Source organism: Dipodomys spectabilis, unplaced genomic scaffold, assembly GCF_019054845.1.
Source record: "Dipodomys spectabilis isolate Male_0828 unplaced genomic scaffold, ASM1905484v1 ptg000043l, whole genome shotgun sequence".
NCBI classification, from domain to species: Eukaryota; Metazoa; Chordata; class Mammalia; order Rodentia; family Heteromyidae; genus Dipodomys; species Dipodomys spectabilis.
Window position 1 is genome coordinate 25673869 of NW_024870720.1, and position 17593 is coordinate 25691461.

Below are 17593 nucleotides of genomic sequence, written 5' to 3' on the forward strand. Positions count from 1 at the left end.
TCTGAACTTTTCTGCTCCATGTGAACTATGAGATGATATTGTCTGTCTTTGAACCATGATCCTTGTCATAGCTATGACCCACATAGCTAAGATTTTACAGATGTGAACCACTAATGCTCATCCTCAAGATAGATTTTAATAGAATTTGCCTTATTTACTGATTTTTTCTCCACCTTTTTAAATATCTCCCAAAGTACATTAAATATATGTGGAAGTTATGAGTTATATTTTAAAGGTTGAAAAAATTTCTTAGTCGAAATGAGGAAATGGTCATATTCCTAGCCATCAAGGAACTGCAAAGCAAAAAATCTCAAAGATTTCACTTCTCCCCAGATAGATTGGCACAGATACAAAATGGAACTTGCATAGCCATTAGAAAGAATGATCTTACGTCATTGGCAGGGAAAAAGATGGGCCTACAACAAAATCTGTAAGTGATATAATGCAAGCTCAGAGACAACAACGGTTCATGGTTTCACTCCTTTAGGAAACCTAGATCTAAAATACACACTGAGCTATAGTAGGCATATAGTCCATATTGAGAGTCTTGATGTAGGGGGCTGTGTGCTCGATTTCTTCTTTGTAAGGCCATGATTTATCTTTGATTCTGTCATGTCTCTCTCACAAACGTAACCATTTTTCATTGTGGCAGACTGCCTGATATACTCTAGAGTAGTTGTTATTTTTAGATAGTTGGGTCTTTCACTTGGAGTAAAATATTCCACACACTGAGTCAGCCATGTTAATAACTTCCTAAGTGCTTTTTCACAATTCCTTATTAGAGTTCTTGAATGCTTAAAACCTCATACTGAATGTAGCTACAGGTTTCTGGAAATATACTAGAAAGGATTGATGGTGTGTATTTTAAACTGAATGGCATGAGTGTAAATAATATTTCAGCAGAGATGCTAAAATAATTTCTTGAATCATGACAGCTAAGAAATTTTGAGCAATTTTGAAGTTACCATATTTATTTCTTAATCAAAGACAATAAAAAGACGAGTCACCTCTCAACTTCACATGTTCTTTCAGAGATTGTAAAATGGCTTACATAAAAGGGTTGGCTTGCAAATACAGGTCATAAAAATTCCTAACTACATGAAAATACCTTATTTCAAAAGAGAGGTTGAACTTACTTGTCTAATCATTCCAAAATTGAAGATTGTTACCATTCTGTCAAATAGCTCTGACCATTTTACCTACTTGCTTTGATCAACTCAAGTTATATTTTAACTTCAAGATCAATTGTTTCCTTGAATATAAGCACAAGAAATTGACAGAGGTCAACATAGTTTGATGGACGCTGTGCTGTTAGTCAGGATGACTTGGAAATGGATTTCAGTTCTACTGCTACTGCAGTTGAGTTATTACTTTAACTCTGGAAGCTGTGGGAAAGTACTGGTGTGGCCTATGGAATATAGCCACTGGATGAATATGAAGGTAATACTGGACAAACTAATTGTGAAGGGTCATCAAGTCACAGTTGTGAGACCATCATCTGCTATTTTTGTTGACAGCAATGAAGCATCCAGCATTAAATTTGAAACTTTCCCTTCATCTTCTAATACTGATGAATTCTCCGCAGTATTCTCACAAATGATCTCTTTGGTGACATATGAATTGCCAAGAACAACATGTTTGGCATATTCACCATTATTGGAGAATGTATTTATGATGTATTCTGATGTTATGCTAAATATTTGTAAAGAAGCATCTCTGAACAAGGAACTGATAACTAGGCTACGAAAAGCAAGATTTGATGTTGTGATTGCAGATGGCATCGGTCCTTGTGGGGAGCTTCTGGCTGAGCTATTGGAGATTCCTTTTGTGTACACTCTCCGCTTCCTTCCTGGCTATACAACCGAAAAGTATAGTGGAGGGCTTCTATTCCCTCCCTCTTATGTGCCTGTCATTCTGTCAGGATTAAGTGGTCAGATGACATTCATGGAGAGGGTAGAAAACATGATATGCATGCTTTATTTTGATTTTTGGTTCGAGGCATTTGATTCAAAGAAGTGGAGTAGCTTTTACAGTGAAGTTTTAGGTAAGTCATGTTTCATTTTTATTAGGGTAAGATCTAACTTTTGTAAAAGCTGAGACAGGTGCTCTGAGATGAATGTGAAATAAGAGAAATTTGTCTTTTTTGTTGCTGTTGTTCATCATGGGACTTGAAATCTGGGCCCGGGCACAGTCCCTGAGCTCTTCAGCACAAGATGAGTGTTCTTGAACCACAGCATCACTTCTGGTTTTCTGGTGGTATAGTAGAGATATGAGTCTCATGGACTTTCCTTTCCGGGCTGGCTTTGAATCACGATACTCAGAACTCAGCCTCCTGAGTAGCTAGGATTACAGGCCTGAGCAACCTGCATCCTGCAAGAAATTTGTCTTCCATAGGTGAAAGAGTTAAATGAGATATAAAATTGTCTACCAGATTCCTGACTACAGAATGTCTTACATTATAGAGTCAGAAAGAAGACAATCGACAGTTACCTAGCTCTATAGGATGCTCTAGGAGGTCATTCAGTATGAAAAATTTCATCCACAATGAATAATTGATCATTTTTATTTGTTATCATGCTAATTAATTACTTCCCTAAGAGACTGATGAATGAAAATATGTATACCAAAGAGATACATTGTTTGATTCTACCTATGTATGCAGAAAATAAATTGTCTCCCTTGATTATTTTCCTAGTTAAATCAAAATATTTCATTTGTTTTCTCTTTCTTATGTTTTTTCTTTTTTTCTTTTTTTTTTTTTGTTTGTTTGTACCAAGGCTTGAAGTCTGTGACCTCAAGCTTGGTTGGATTACTTGTATAAGTTGGTACTTTACCACTTGAGCCATGCCACCCAGCATTTTGATACTGAATTGGAGGCGTAGTCTTGAGGATATTTCTGACCATGACAGCTTCAGACTTCATGCTTTCTGATCTCAGAATCTTAGGTAGCTGGGGCTACAGGGGTGAGTCACTGATGACCAGTTTTCAGGATTTTCTAAAAGTTTTCCTTATTCTTGACAGATCCAATGTTTTAGCACAGACTCAATAACTATAACTTCTAGTGGTTCCACATTCATTTATGGTTTATAATCATCTATTTTATAGACATAAAATCTAGTAAAGTGCTGAAGTACTTGTGATTATGCTCTATCACTTTAAATTGTTCTGCATTTAATAAAATATTAGCCATCAGTAAGATGAAGTCAATTACCTAGTCCCAGTATTCCAGATGGTATTTGCCAATGTTTCTGTGTAATAAATAAATATTTTAAGCTCCTAAAGTGAATCAAGTAGAGGTAAGAAATTCAGCCACAGTCATAAAGAATATACTCATATTGGAGCTCAAGAATCAAGGAACAGTTTGGTACACTGTAGGAAACTAGTTTGAGAACTACTGGGAAAACAATTTCTGTGAATATGACAGAATTATTGACTCTGGAATTCAAATATTCCTCTAATGGATAAAGGGAAAATGCATAGTTAATTCTATAATTGCCTATTTTAATGATTATTTATAACTGCTAATAAACTCAGGTATCAAGATATAGTCTCTTACCACACTGCCTTTCACACACAAAAACACACACCACTTTTCCTGTGTAGTACGTGTTACCAACAAACACATTCTATCTCATTAAGTACAAATTTAGAAAATTATTTTAAGAAAAAATAAAATGTTATATTCAGAAACTTCTCTGTAATGTCGTTTCTTACATTTTACTTTCTCCCCTCTCCATTCAGGACGACCCACTACCTTAATGGAGACCATGAGTAAAGCAGAAATCTGGCTTATTCGATCTTACTGGGACTTGGAATTCCCTCGCCCAACTTTACCAAATGTTGACTTTGTTGGAGGACTCCACTGCAAACCTGCAAAACCCTTGCCTAAGGTAAGTAGATAACCTTTTTGTCTGTGATTTGATTTCCTTTTCAATAAATATGGCTCTGCATCACTCAATCCAGGTCTTTGCTCACAGTGAAAGAGATATAGGAAGTGGGGTAAAGTATTGGACCAATTGAAACTTATTTTTGAACCATCACAAGTTTCTGCATTTCAAAAACCAAAGAATCATTCAGAACAAAGTCAGTTCAATTAAGACTTAATTTTTCAGCTAAGATATGGAACCAACCCAGATACCCCTCAGTAGATGAATGGATGAAGAAAATGTGGTATATATACACAATGGAATTCTATGCCTCCATCAGAAAGAATGACATTGCCCCATTTGTTAGGAAACGGAAAGGCTTGGAAAAAATTATATTAAGTGAAGTTAGCCAGGCCCAAAGAAACATAGGTCCCATGGTTTCCCTTATTTGCAGTATCTAGTATATGTATGAGTCAAGCAGAAAAGGTCAGATAAGGTGACTTTAGAGAAATGAACCATAAGATATGTATTCAAATGGTTTTTTTCTTTCATGAGATTGTTTCTACCACATTTATAAGATTATTTCTTTGTTGCTTTGTATATCCCTCCCCCTCAGTATAACCCCTGCTTTCACTATATTTCATATCGGTATAATTTGTGGAGGAGAAGGGCGAAAAAAATTGTTTAAATAGGGATACAGGTGGCCCCATTGCAACAATGAGATGTACAAGTCGTTATGTCGAAAACGAACTTTACAACTTTGGTGGGGGGGGTTGGGGAGGGTTTGGTAGGGGGATGGGGGGGAAGGAGGGTGGGAAAGGTTGGGAAGGGGAAACAAAGGAGGAGGCTACAATGCTTGATAAGAAATGTACTCATTATCTTGCCCATGTAATTGTAACCCCTCTGTACAGTATTTTCACAATAATTAAAAAGAAAAAAAAAGACTTAATTTTTCAGAATCTCAAAGGAATCCATGATTCACTCATAAAAGTGTCAAGTGATCTGCATGTAAAAAAGTGAACATTAACTATACAAGGAAACAGAATAAACATTTCTACCCCAACAGTCACACCTTTTTTTTACATTTAATAGGATGGTTTAGAATCCATTAATAAAAAATATGTAAAAGTATCTGGGAAAGGAAAGATATCAATAGTAAAATAACATATATGGGAATCAGAAAATTTCTCAGTCATTGGTATTAAAATGTTATATTAACAATGCTCTGAAATCAGTTGATTAATTAGAATTGAAATATACATAAAGGAAAGCAATTAGAACAGTAAGTTAGTTAACATGGAAAATGGTAGAGAAATAACTTGGAGTCCAGATGGAAATGTTTGGAAAATTTGTTGCACAATGACACCAATATACTAAGTATTATTACCTGTGCCTTTACTAGTGGCTACTGGAAAATGTTATGTCTTATGGATGTTACTCTTTTTATATATCTTAATCTGTTATTTTTTGATAATATTTTATTGTCTCTTAGTTTTTTGTTTATTTTTATTTTCTCCCCCATGTTTTATATTGACTTTTTTTGATGTTCCTAAGTAGGACTTGAACTCACCACCTGGGCATTGTCCCTGAGCTTTAGGGCTCAATCCTAGTGCTTTTACTACTTGAGGCATTGTTCTACTTCCAGCTATTGGGGGGTTAATTGGAGCTGAGAGTCTTACAGGCATTTCTGCCCAGGCTGGCTTTGAACCATAATCCTCATATCTCAGCCTCCTGACTACCTAGGATTCCAGGCAAGAGCCACCCATGCTTCGCTAGTTTTTATTGTGGTTTTTTCTTAACAAAAAGCAAATTTTTTTACTCTACATAGCACATTGTACAGCTTGGCAGGAGGCACACAGCCCTGTACAGAGGAAAGTATTTCAGATCAACTAGCAGAGTTAAAGCCTTTCTGCACTGTAGACTTTCTACACTCTGGGAAAAAAGCAAACAAACAAAACAATCCCTCTGGACACCCTGGGAAAACAACAACAACCACAAAAACTACCTTCTGGGAGGTGGATGAGACCCATAGGAATGCAAAGGGGACAACTGCCATCCTAGGGCCAGTGACAGCACAGGCCACGTGGTTTCAGCAGCGGAGGGAGAGCTCAGCTACAGAAAGTTATTTCATACTTGGTAAAAGAGAATAAAGTCCCAAACCAGGGGAAGTAAAGATAAGAAACATACACACACACAAAAAAACCAGCAAAACCAAACCATATCTACACAGCATTTACAACAAATAAATCTCTAGGTGGCTGGGGGTAAAATATGTATCTATGTATAGTCTATATGTAGATTAGAAAGCTATGAATATGGTTTATAAAGAGTCCTTTGATTAGAGGCTATTTAAGGCCCAAGCTTTAGGTTTGATACCTTTATGGGCTAATTCGCTTCCAAAAGAGGAAACCTCATGTTTCCATAGCTATCAAATGCACCCCTCTCATCCCTGAGAACATCGTCACAAATGTGCTCTTGGTCATACGAGGGACTGTGGAGAGCTCCATTAATAGAAAAGCAACTCAAAGCACGCCTCACACTTGCATTGTGCTCGAGCAACAGCCAGGTCACGAGGGCACAATTCCAGCAATAAATCAGCAAGGTGCTACTGCATCCCAGTGACTTTTCCTCTACTCTGAGCTCACATTTCACAGAGCTGTGGCTTACAACTTTCCCAATATGCAGCAATCAAAAAAATGTTTTATAGTAAAAGTGTGTATGTATGGGAGGAAACCAAAACGTTAGGGATGCTTTACCTGTCAGTGTCACACAAAAATCTCAAACCCTACTGCAGCACTGTGATGCATGGTTTTAATTCTAAGATTTAAAGGAAAAATCAAACATATGGGAAAAACAGAAAGGTCACTAGTCATGAGGTGAGAACCCTTGAGAAGAATCTCTAGGGCTCCAGCTAGGTGATCAGGTTTCAAATGGACAGGGCATGTAGTATGTACATCTGCTTCCCAGAGAGGGCAGGCTAGCAAACATGGAGAACTCTACACAAGCTTGGGTCCGGGTACTTCAGGAATGTACAAGTCAGATGCAAATGCTCCATCAGGTTGTCTGTTACAGAAAGCACAAAAGTGGGCAACAAAAGCAGCTTTTTATGTAGGTGTGGGTTTTTATGTGGGTGTGGGTTTTTATGTGGGTATGGGCTTTCTTAGGGGTCCAGGGAGGTTCAGAAAAGCCCCTTTCAAGCTGCAGTCTACATAGGCTGTCATGCTTGGCTAGTGTGATAAAAACAACACTTGAAATAATATTTGCTTCACTATTATTTGTGTGTGTGTGAGAGAGAGAGAGATAAAGAGAGATGGACAGACAGAGACAGAGACAGAGGGAGAAAGTGAGAGGGGAAAGGAGCAAGGGAGGAAGGGAGGGAGAGAAAAAATGAAGCAAATTTTTTCTTCACAGGAAATGGAAGACTTTGTGCAGAGCTCTGGGGACAATGGTGTGGTGGTGTTTTCCCTGGGGTCAATGGTCAGTAACATAACAGAGGAGACAGCCAATGAGATTGCATCAGCACTGGCGCAAGTTCCACAAAAGGTGAGACAGTGTACTTCAATAGTGGTCTTCACTGAATGGGTCTTAAACGCTGTAGGCTTCTGATTGCACTAGTTTTCTGTTGAAAGATACGCTGTTACAAGGACTCTAACTTATTTGAGCCAGTTTAAACAAAAATATACGCATGACAAATGCTCAAATAATATGGAATTTGGATTGTTTTAAATTGACAATAACAACAACATTAATTTTGTCACAAGAAAAAAGCCCAGAAGCCACAATGTGAAATTCTGTTATTATGATAATATTGAAACCATCAAATTTCATCTAGTCTTTGCAAGAATTCTAAGACCTCACAATACACTAAATATGTTTTAGAAACTGGTTAAAATACACTTAATAACTGACATTATGCAATTACATTTAGCATATAGCAGAAAAAAGTTTGAAATGTCTGATATGGCTTAGTCTTTTTTCCTCCAATTTTGAAACTGACCCATTAAGTATACACTTGAGGGGGTTATTCAGAGAAAGGAAAAGGAAGGTTCACCCCTCCTTCCAGGTATTTATTCAACCTTGTTCATTAAGAGAAAGTAAATAAAACCAATATGCTCTACTGGATTAGGCCTTGCTTCTATATGAAACCAGATCTGTGCATTTCATGTAAAAGTAGACATAGTCTACTTAAAAATAAATGTAGCCTCATTAAAATTTGGATTTTTTTTCAGCAGCCATGTGACTTATGAACCACATGCTAGCTCCATTTCCTATATTTAAAGATTTTCCTCTATTAATGATAGTAAGTTTAGATGTCAGTATCCTATACTTGTGATCAAATTCAGATTGCATTTTTTCCTAGACATCACCACTAATAATTTGTCATCTAAAACTAGTTCCATGTAATTACTGAGAAGAATTAATTGATTTATAATAAAATCTGAGGAATCTGTCATTAGCAAAGGTTGAACAAAAATAACATTTGTTCATGTGCTGGTCATGAGGCAGTAGGTGCAGCCTTAACATGCAGTACAACAGTGTGAGTTGTGATGCGGGTGTGCCATGGAAAGGCCTAGTCAGCCACCACATGATTGCTTCTAAGGACCATTTGTCTGTCTGTCCAGATCAATGTGACCAGGTTGACAACCAGCATCTAGGGGAAGTTAAATGGCCAGTTTAAAAGCTAGAGTTTCATGAGGCCTTCATAGTATGAATATTATGTTAGTATCATGTACTCACTCCATAATGCTGAACATTATGTAACATAACATCACTTACTACAATACTCAGTATTCTGAGGACAGAATACTGAATAGTTTGATGCTGTTTCTGGTCAAACAGGACAACATGTTTTCACAGAGCTTCTCTCCAGGGAGAAGGGTACACGTAAAATATTTGTTATAGTTGGGCGCCAGTGGCTCACGCCTGTAATCCTAGATACTCAGGAGGCTGAGATCTGAGGATAGTGGTTCAAAGCCAGCTAGGGCAGGAAAGTCCATGAAACTCTTATCTCCAATGAAACACCAGAAAACCGGAAGTGGCATTGTAGCTCAACTGGTAGAGCACTAGCCTTGAGCTGAAGAGCTGAGGGACAGCATTCAGGCCCAGAGTTCAAGCACCACCAACGCTTAAAAAAAAAGAAAAAATTGTTATAAATAGACACTTAAGAAGCAAATGAAATATGTTAAACTAAAATGAAATCTCATAGAATAAGAGAGTACTTATAAATGTTAATAGATAAAATTGGAAGAAATGAGCTACTTTAGTAAATATTTATGTGTAAAGATGTAAATCTTAATCATTTTATGTGCTATTGTGCACCAGATCTATGATTATAACTACATAAAAATTGTTTAAAAGGTTCATTTGTCATTCATCATATAATTTCTCTGTTTTGTGAATAATTATGATGATATTACATAATATTGAATAGGAAAATGAGTATAGGAAATGTTGGTAGCCTTTTTCTCTAAGCCTTGTAATAGTCCTCATTAATTAACCCTACCTGTTCTCTTTATCCATTCTATGAAAGGCATTTAATTGTGTGATCTCTAAAGTATAAAACATCACATTTTAACAGTTAAAAAGATAGTGTCTTTATTTGGCAGATTCTTTGGAGATTTAGTGGCAAAAAACCAGACACCTTAGGACCAAATACTCGGCTGTACAAGTGGCTTCCCCAGAATGACCTCCTCGGTAAGACTCTGAAAAACACATCCTAAAAGCATGAGCAATTGTCGAAGTAATTGATAAAAACACAACAGTTGTTAGCTGATGGGAATAGTAAAAATTCATAAACAAAAGCCAACTTTTAGATTTAAACCCATTCAAAGGAAAATAAGCCTTAACAGATGAAATTTTATCATACTCCATCATATACTTTTTTTTATCAGTTTACTCTTTATTTTCAAATATATTTACCAAGGACAAAGAACTTTCTGTAATCCGCTGAGGTTTCCTCTCTCTCCCCTAGTTCAATCATTATTTTATCCATCCTCCTAAAGTAGGGCAAGTTTTTGCGATGCCACTGAAACATTCACAGTGGTCTTATTATGACTGAGTTTGCATGTTATGTGGGAAAAATTCATGTTGCTTAATATGAAGTCATGATACACTCTATTTCAAGCTTTGCTCCTTCATTAGATTAATGCACTATTTTTAGGTTTATAAAAGCATGATCTAACAGGACCATTTTCTTTTATTACATTTTTTTTATTGTAAAAACACTGTCCAGAGGGGTTACAGTTACATGACCAAAGTAATGAGTACATTTCCTATGAAGAATTGTTACATCTTCCCTTGTTTTTCCCATACCATCCCTTGCATCCCACCTCCACAACTATACTCTCTCTCTCTCACCACCCCCCCAGGCCTGGCCTAAATTGTAAAGTTCGTTTCTCAACATAATATCTTGTACATCCCATTGTTACAATGGGATATAACCATATTCTTGCTTCAGAATTTGCTCTCTATTATACATTATGTGTATTCTATCTGTTCAATAGGAAATGGTATATTGCTTTTCACATCTCAAGTCATATAAAACCTAAGGCACCGATCATAAGATTTTTCACTTACCTCTCAAGTGGATTAGGTGGTCCTAATGGGTGAGACATAAAGGCAATGTAAATGTAACTTCATTGGTTCAATAATTGTTATTTGGGAAAAACTGTATCTTTCACATGCTCACGTTATACATTTCTCACTTCATGTCTAAGACTTTTAATGAACAATTATATTGAAATGCCCCTAATCCTAGGCCATCCCAAAACAAAAGCTTTCATCACTCATGGTGGAGCTAACGGCATCTATGAGGCGATCCATCATGGGATTCCCATGGTGGGCATTCCTTTGTTTGGGGAACAACATGATAACATTGCTCACATGGTGGCCAAAGGAGCAGCTGTTCAACTGGATATAAGAGCAATATCAAGGAAAGACTTGCTCAGAGCACTGGAAGAAGTCCTTAACAACCCTGTGTGAGTATGATCTTGTGTGTGTATGTGTGTGTGTGTGTCTGTGTGTCTGTGTCTGTGTCTGTGTGTCTGTGTGTGTCTGTGTCTCTGTGTCTGTGTCAGTGTCTGTGTTGCAACCTTTTTATGCTATACAGGCCAGGAGTGCCTCAAACTTGTGGTCATTATCCTTCAACATTTGGAATGCTGAGATTCCACAAATCCACTTTCATTTCCAACCAAAACTTGTTTTGTTCCCCCAGTGATTTCAGTGCAAAGGAATTATCATAACCTTGAGAATAGTACAAAGTTCTAAAAAGGCAAAGGGGACTGAAAGGAATCACTAAGAATGACAATAGATGATTACAAGGAAGCTTAGGAAAGCAATGAATCAGAGGCATATGAACATTTCCACAAATAACACTAACTAACCCATTCAGTTATAACTTTCTTTCCACCTAAGATCTCACTAGTAACTATTTATAACATAAAAATTCAGTGTGTTTGAAAAATAGAGTATGACGTTTAGGTGGTTGAAATTTTACTCTTGTGAACCACATGAAAATATCTGTCATTTCAGTTTCTAATTTTTGTTGTTTCTTCAAAACAGTCTAAATGGTTTGTATTACTAAACAGCAAGACAATAATCAAATATCACATTCCTAGTATAAATGCTTCCTCAAATATCTATGTTAATGCTTAGATTCTATCACTGTTAACTAACTACAGCTTTTAAATTACCTGATTCATCCTGGTAGGAAAATAGAACATTTTTTTGAAATATATGCATATTCTTAGATAACAAGGGACTATGATTATCTTATTCAGAACAAAAATAAAATAAAAAAGAAATTACCTTCAGAAATACAAGTGAAATGTAACTGCATGATATCTAAAATATCTGGAGCAAGAATGACTTGTTATTGAAATTATTTCAATAAATAGATTAATATCATTTATACTATTATTAATTTCCTCTTATACTCAGTAATACTCTGTATATAATTCTTCCCTTTCACCATAACTGTAAAAATAATGTAGAGTATTTTACTTTTATTGGATATAATAGTATAGCAGACACGTTGTAAAGGCTGTGTTAATTTGATCTTTTTTTTTTGGGAGGGGTAGGTGGGTTTGAACTCAGACCTTAATACTGAGATGTTTAGCTTTCTAAAGGGCATTCTAGGGCTGGGAAGATGGTTCAGTGGTACAGTGCTTGCCTTGCATGCATGAGGCCCTGGGTTCAATTCCTCAGCACCACATAAGCAGAAAAAGCTGAGAGTGGCTCTGTGGCTCAAGTGGTAGAGCACTAGCCTTGAGCTGAAGAGCTGAGGGATAGGATCCAGGCCCAGAGTTCAGGCCCAAAGCTGAACAAAAAAAAAGGGGGGGGGGATTCAAAGACTTAAGCTATAACTCTGACTTCATTCTTTGCTGGTTATTTGAATGTAAAGTCTAGAGACTTTTCTGCCATTCCCAGTTTTGAGCTGTGACTGTCAGGACCTCAGCCTCCTGGGGTAGACATGTTTACAGGCAGGAGCCATCAGCATCTAGCTATGACTTCCATTTTCCTACAGATATTGAGCACCATAACATATTGTTTGTGAGCCATATTTTATCTTCCTTTGTTTTGAAAGGCAGGATATTTTTGTATTTTTATTTGCTATACAAATACATCTCTCACATATTGTTCTTATTAAATTTTGAACAGATACAATATTGATACTGAGAGATACAGGAGATTTCTTAACTGATAGTACATGCTAAAACTTAGCATTAATACACATTTCACTCATTTTTTGATGCATTTCCTTTTCTTTTTTGCCTGCTGTATTACAAAAAGGATCACCACTAGTCCTGTCTGAAGCTCACACTTATCAGTGAGTTTTTTTTTTAAATAATAGGGATACAAGTCACTTTACTTGCCATTGCAATACTCTCCTTCTATAACACCTTGGAATTTACCCTTAATAATCATTCTCAACACATGCTCATTTTCACCTTACATACTAGAAAGAATCTTTTCAACACAAATCCCATGTACCTATAATGCCTCAAAGAAACTAGAGCACCCTCTTATTTGGTCTAACATCATAATACTAACAAGAAAAATAACAGCAATGTTAGCAAATGTCTTTGATTGTCTATCTGAAAAGATGAATAATTAAAATCATTCTAAATATGAGTACATTTATTTCTCATAATTCAAGAAGAACTCAATTACTTCTATTTTTCGATTTCCTATCTTTTCGTTGTATAACAACAAATAAAAACTGATACCTTTTAATAGAGCTTCATAAAAGGAAAAGGCAAGTCATAGAGTAATAGTGGAACAAGTAAGTGAAAGGGTCAAGAAATAAAAGGAAGGCAAGTTGATAGCCAATGGCTGATGCCTGTGATTCTAGCTATGATTCCAGAGGTGAGATATGAGAATTGTGGTTTGACATCAAGCCAGGCAGAAAAGTCCCTCAGACTCTGATCTCAACTTAACATTCAAAGAGCCAGAACTGGATCTGAGGCTCAAGTGGTAGAGTTCTTCCCCTGGGCAAAGAAAGCTTAAGGAGAGTGTGAAGCCTTAAGACCAGAACAAAAAAAGGAGGCAGGGAATTTTGTAGTTAAATAATAATTAAGCACCAATAAATGATAAAGAGAGCCTTCAGGGGAAAAAAACTTCTTGATTAAATAATCTATCAATCTCTAAATTATGATACAATTCTAAACTGTGAACAACACGTGCATTAATAATTAATCTTTTATATTGTTGTGGATTTCTTCGATAATTCTACTTTTGTTTCTTGTGTTAACAATATTTTTTTATTGTGAAAATACCATACAGAAGTTACAATTACATGGGAATGATAATGAGTACATTTCTTATCAAGCCTTGTTGCCTCCTCCTTTGTTTCATATTTCTATCCCTTCCCATGCCAAACCCCCTCCCCGTATCCCACCCCTTGCCAGCTTTTAACAAGATTTTTCTAAATGGTTAAATCCAGGGTCACTAAGAAGCTCTTCCCTTTTACCCTAACATGACTAAAAGTGCAGCAGAAGAAAAACATTCTCTTTTCTCCCAAAAAATTTTTAGAATCATTTGCAGAACATTTCAATATCTGTATTTTCTAGTTCATTTGATATACTTACATCAATTTGATTTACCTTTAGCTACAAAAAGAATGCTATGTGGTTGTCAACCATTCACCATGATCAGCCTATGAAGCCCCTGGATCGAGCTGTCTTCTGGATTGAATATGTCATGCGCCACAAAGGAGCCAAGCATCTGAGGCCACTTTCCCACAACCTCGCCTGGTACCAGTACCACTCTCTGGATGTCATTGGATTCTTACTGACCTGTGTGGCCACTGTTGCTTTCCTTGTCTTAAAATGTTGCTTGCTTGTTTACCAAAAGGTTTTTAAGATGGGCAAGAAGAGAAAGAGGGAGTAGAGCTTTCAACAACTCAGGGAATGGACTAAAAGCCTGCTAAGGAAGAACATCCTAGTGATTTTTAGCACAATCAAGCTGGGAGGGATTCTCTTCCACATTTTACTTAAACCTATGCCTTTTGTATTTTCAAATGGATCTTACTCTTGATTAAAAATGAAGCAATGTACAATTCTAATGTCAGAGTTTCTCAAAAAGTTCTATGTCACTGATTTATGTAGATATTATAACTGAATCAACTGAGAACTATGGAAATTTGAGTCTGTTTGTTTGAGAGAAGCATACAATCCAGTTTTATGGACATTTTCAGAAAAGGAATATTTTAATAAAACAAAATTAAATGAACTCATTGTGTGTCTGTCCAAAGAAAAAGAGAGAGAGATAAGGTAAAAGAGGTAACATTTTATTCAGACTACTGACATATGGGAGGGAGTTGACAATAACTGAAGTAAACTTGTGCTAACTCAAAGCTAACTAAGATTTTCATAAACATAAAGAGTGAGTGAGAGGAAGTGAAGAAAGGAGACTTAAATGGGACTACAATCTATGTGGAGATAACCAACTACAAAAGAAGTGAAAATTTACTGGAAAAGGCCTGCTTTGGGTAGAAAAGTTAGAAGGTGTGCATTATACATGGTCACTGAGACATGATAATTGCTTTTGACCTATGGACAGATTTTATGAATGTAATGAATATAAGAAAATTAGATATCATTGAGACCATGGTGGCTCATGCCTGTAATCCCAGCAACACAAGAGGCTGAGATCTGAGGATCACAGTTCAAAGACAGCCTAGGAAGGAAAGTCTAGGAGAGTGTTAACTCTATTAACCACCAAAAACCAAAAATGGAACTGTGGTTAAAGTGAGTAGTAAACTTCAGCAAAAAATAATCCAGACGATGAGTCGCTGAATTCAAGGCCCATTACTGACATGAATAAATAAATAAACAACATAATAAATAAGCAAATAAATAAACAAACAAATAAATAAGGGATCTAATGGACATTGTGGTGCTGGCTTGATTGGAGTAAAGGCAAAACTGTATATGTTCAAGCAAACACGAGACTCATTTTTATTCAACTGCTATATAATAGGAGGCATTAATAAAACTAATTATGAAATTAACATTACAAAAGGAAATAGGAAATGACATCTACCCTTTATTACCATTGAAATGTATAATCAGTCTATATTTTAAACATAGGATACTAACAAATGTATAAAAAACAAAATAATATATCTGTGCTCTTTATTATCTTAAGTATTTAACAGAAGAAAACTTTGCAGTTACTTTTTCTGCATTAATAATGAAGCTCTATATACATTATTCAAAGCAACTTCTAGTCTATTTTAATTTCTTTCTCAAATTATTATATACAATAAGATTGCCTATTAACATTAGATATACAAAGGAATATTACTCTACCATAAGGAAAAATTGAGCATGAAGTTTAGGTGGTTTAAATTTTACTCTTGTGAATCACATGAAAATATCTATCATTTCAGTTTCTAGTTTTTGTTGTTTCTTCCAAAAATTCTAAATGGTTTGTATTGTTAAACAGCAAGACAATAATCAAATTTCACATTCCTAGTATAAATGCTTCCTCAAATATCTATGTTAATGGTAAGATTCTATCAGTATTAACTAACAACAGCTTTTAAATTACCTGATTCATCCTGGTAGAAAAAGAGAACATTTTTTGAAATATATGCATACTCTTAGATATCAAGGGACTATGATTATCTTATTCAAGACAATCATAAAATAAAAAAGAAATTACCTTCAGAAGTACAAGTGAAACGTAACTGCATGATATTTAAAATATCTGGAGCAAGAATGACTTGTTATTCAAATTATTTCAATAAATAGATTAATTTCATTTATACTATTATCATTTTCCTCTTATACTCAGTAATACTCTGTATATAATTCTGCCTTTTCACCATAACTGTAAAAATAATGTAGTGTATTTTAATTGTATTGGATATAATAGTATAGCAGACACATTGTAAAAGCTGTGTTACTTTGATCTTTTTGAGGGGTACTGGGTCTGAACTCAGAGCTTAATATTCAGATGTTAAGTTTCTAAAGGGCATTCTATGACTTAAGCTATGACTGACTTTATTCTTTGCTGGTTATCTGAAGGTAAAGTCTAGAGACTTTTTCTACCATTTCCAGTTTTGAGCTGTGACTGTCAGGACCTAGCCTCCTGGGGTAGACAAGTTTACAGTCAGGAGTCATCAGCATCTAGCTCTGACTTCCATTTTTCTAGAGATATTGGGCAATATAACATATAGCTTGTGAGCCATATTTTATCTTCCTTTGTTTTGAAAGGCAGGGTATTTTTATATTTTGATTTGCTATACAAATACATCTCTCACATATTGTTCTTATTAAATTTTGAACAGATACAATGTTGATACTGAGAGATGTAGGAGATTTCTTAACTAGATAGTACATGCTAAATCTTAGGACTAACACACATTTCACTCCTTTTTTGATGCATTTTCTTTTCTTTTTTGCCTGCTGTATTACAAAAAGGATCACCACTAGTCCTGGCTGAAGCTCACACATATCAGTGAGTTCTTTTAAAATAGTAGGGATACAAGTCACTTTACTTTTCATTGCAATACTCTCCTTCTATAATACCTTGGAATTTACCCTTAATAATCATTCTCTATGCATGTCCATTTTCAACTTACATACTGGAAAGAATCCTTTCAATACAAATCCCATGTACCTATAATGCCTCAAACAAACTAGAGCACCCTCTTATTGGGTCTAACATAACACTAACAATAAAAATCACAGCAATGTTAGCAAATGTCTTTGAGAGTCTATCTGAAAAGATGAATATTAAAATCATTCTAAATATGAGTACATTACTTCTCATAGTTCAAGAATAACTGAATTATTTCTATGTTTCCATTTCCTATCTTTTCATTGTATAACAGCAAACAAATAAAAACTGAGACCTTTCAAAAGAGCTTCATAAAAGGAAAAGGCAAGTCATAGAGTAATAGTGGAACAAGTAAGTGAAAAGGTCAAGAAATAAAAGAAAAGCTAGTTGACAGCCAAAGGCTGATGCCTGTGATTCTAGCTACTCCAGAGGCTGAGATCTGAGAATTGTGGTTTGAGATCATGCCAGGCAGAACAGTCCCTAACACTCTTATCTCAACGGAACATGCAAGGAGCCAGAACTGGATCTGTGGCTCAAGTGGTAGAGTTCTTCCCCTAAGCAAAGAAAGCTCAAGGAGAGTGTGAAGCCCTAAGACCAGAACAAAACAAAGGAGGCAGGGAACTTTTGTAGTTAAATAATAATTAAGCACCAATAAACAA

General features: G+C 35.7%; 1 protein-coding gene across 1 annotated transcript; it reads left to right on the forward strand.

Annotated features, from left to right (window-relative positions):
• Positions 1-1014: 1014 nt before the first annotated feature.
• On the forward strand, positions 1015-14421 carry LOC122106641 (UDP-glucuronosyltransferase 2B15-like). The gene is made up of 6 exons (XM_042678058.1): positions 1015-2044; positions 3742-3890; positions 7278-7409; positions 9473-9560; positions 10624-10843; positions 13976-14421. The coding sequence occupies exons 1-6, from the start codon at positions 1297-1299 to the stop codon at positions 14253-14255; spliced, it is 1617 nt and encodes a 538-aa protein (XP_042533992.1). The 5' UTR covers positions 1015-1296; the 3' UTR covers positions 14256-14421.
• The last annotated feature ends 3172 nt before the right edge of the window (positions 14422-17593 follow it).

Bases quoted from the DNA above. Each gene is read 5' to 3' on its own strand.
- LOC122106641 (XM_042678058.1), top strand. From the start codon at position 1,297: ATGGACGCTGTGCTGTTAGTCAGGATGACTTGGAAATGGATTTCAGTT. The intron at 2,045-3,741 runs GTAAGTCATGTT...CTCTCCATTCAG, and splicing joins CTTTTACAGTGAAGTTTTAG to GACGACCCACTACCTTAATG. The intron at 9,561-10,623 runs GTAAGACTCTGA...CCCTAATCCTAG, and splicing joins TCCCCAGAATGACCTCCTCG to GCCATCCCAAAACAAAAGCT.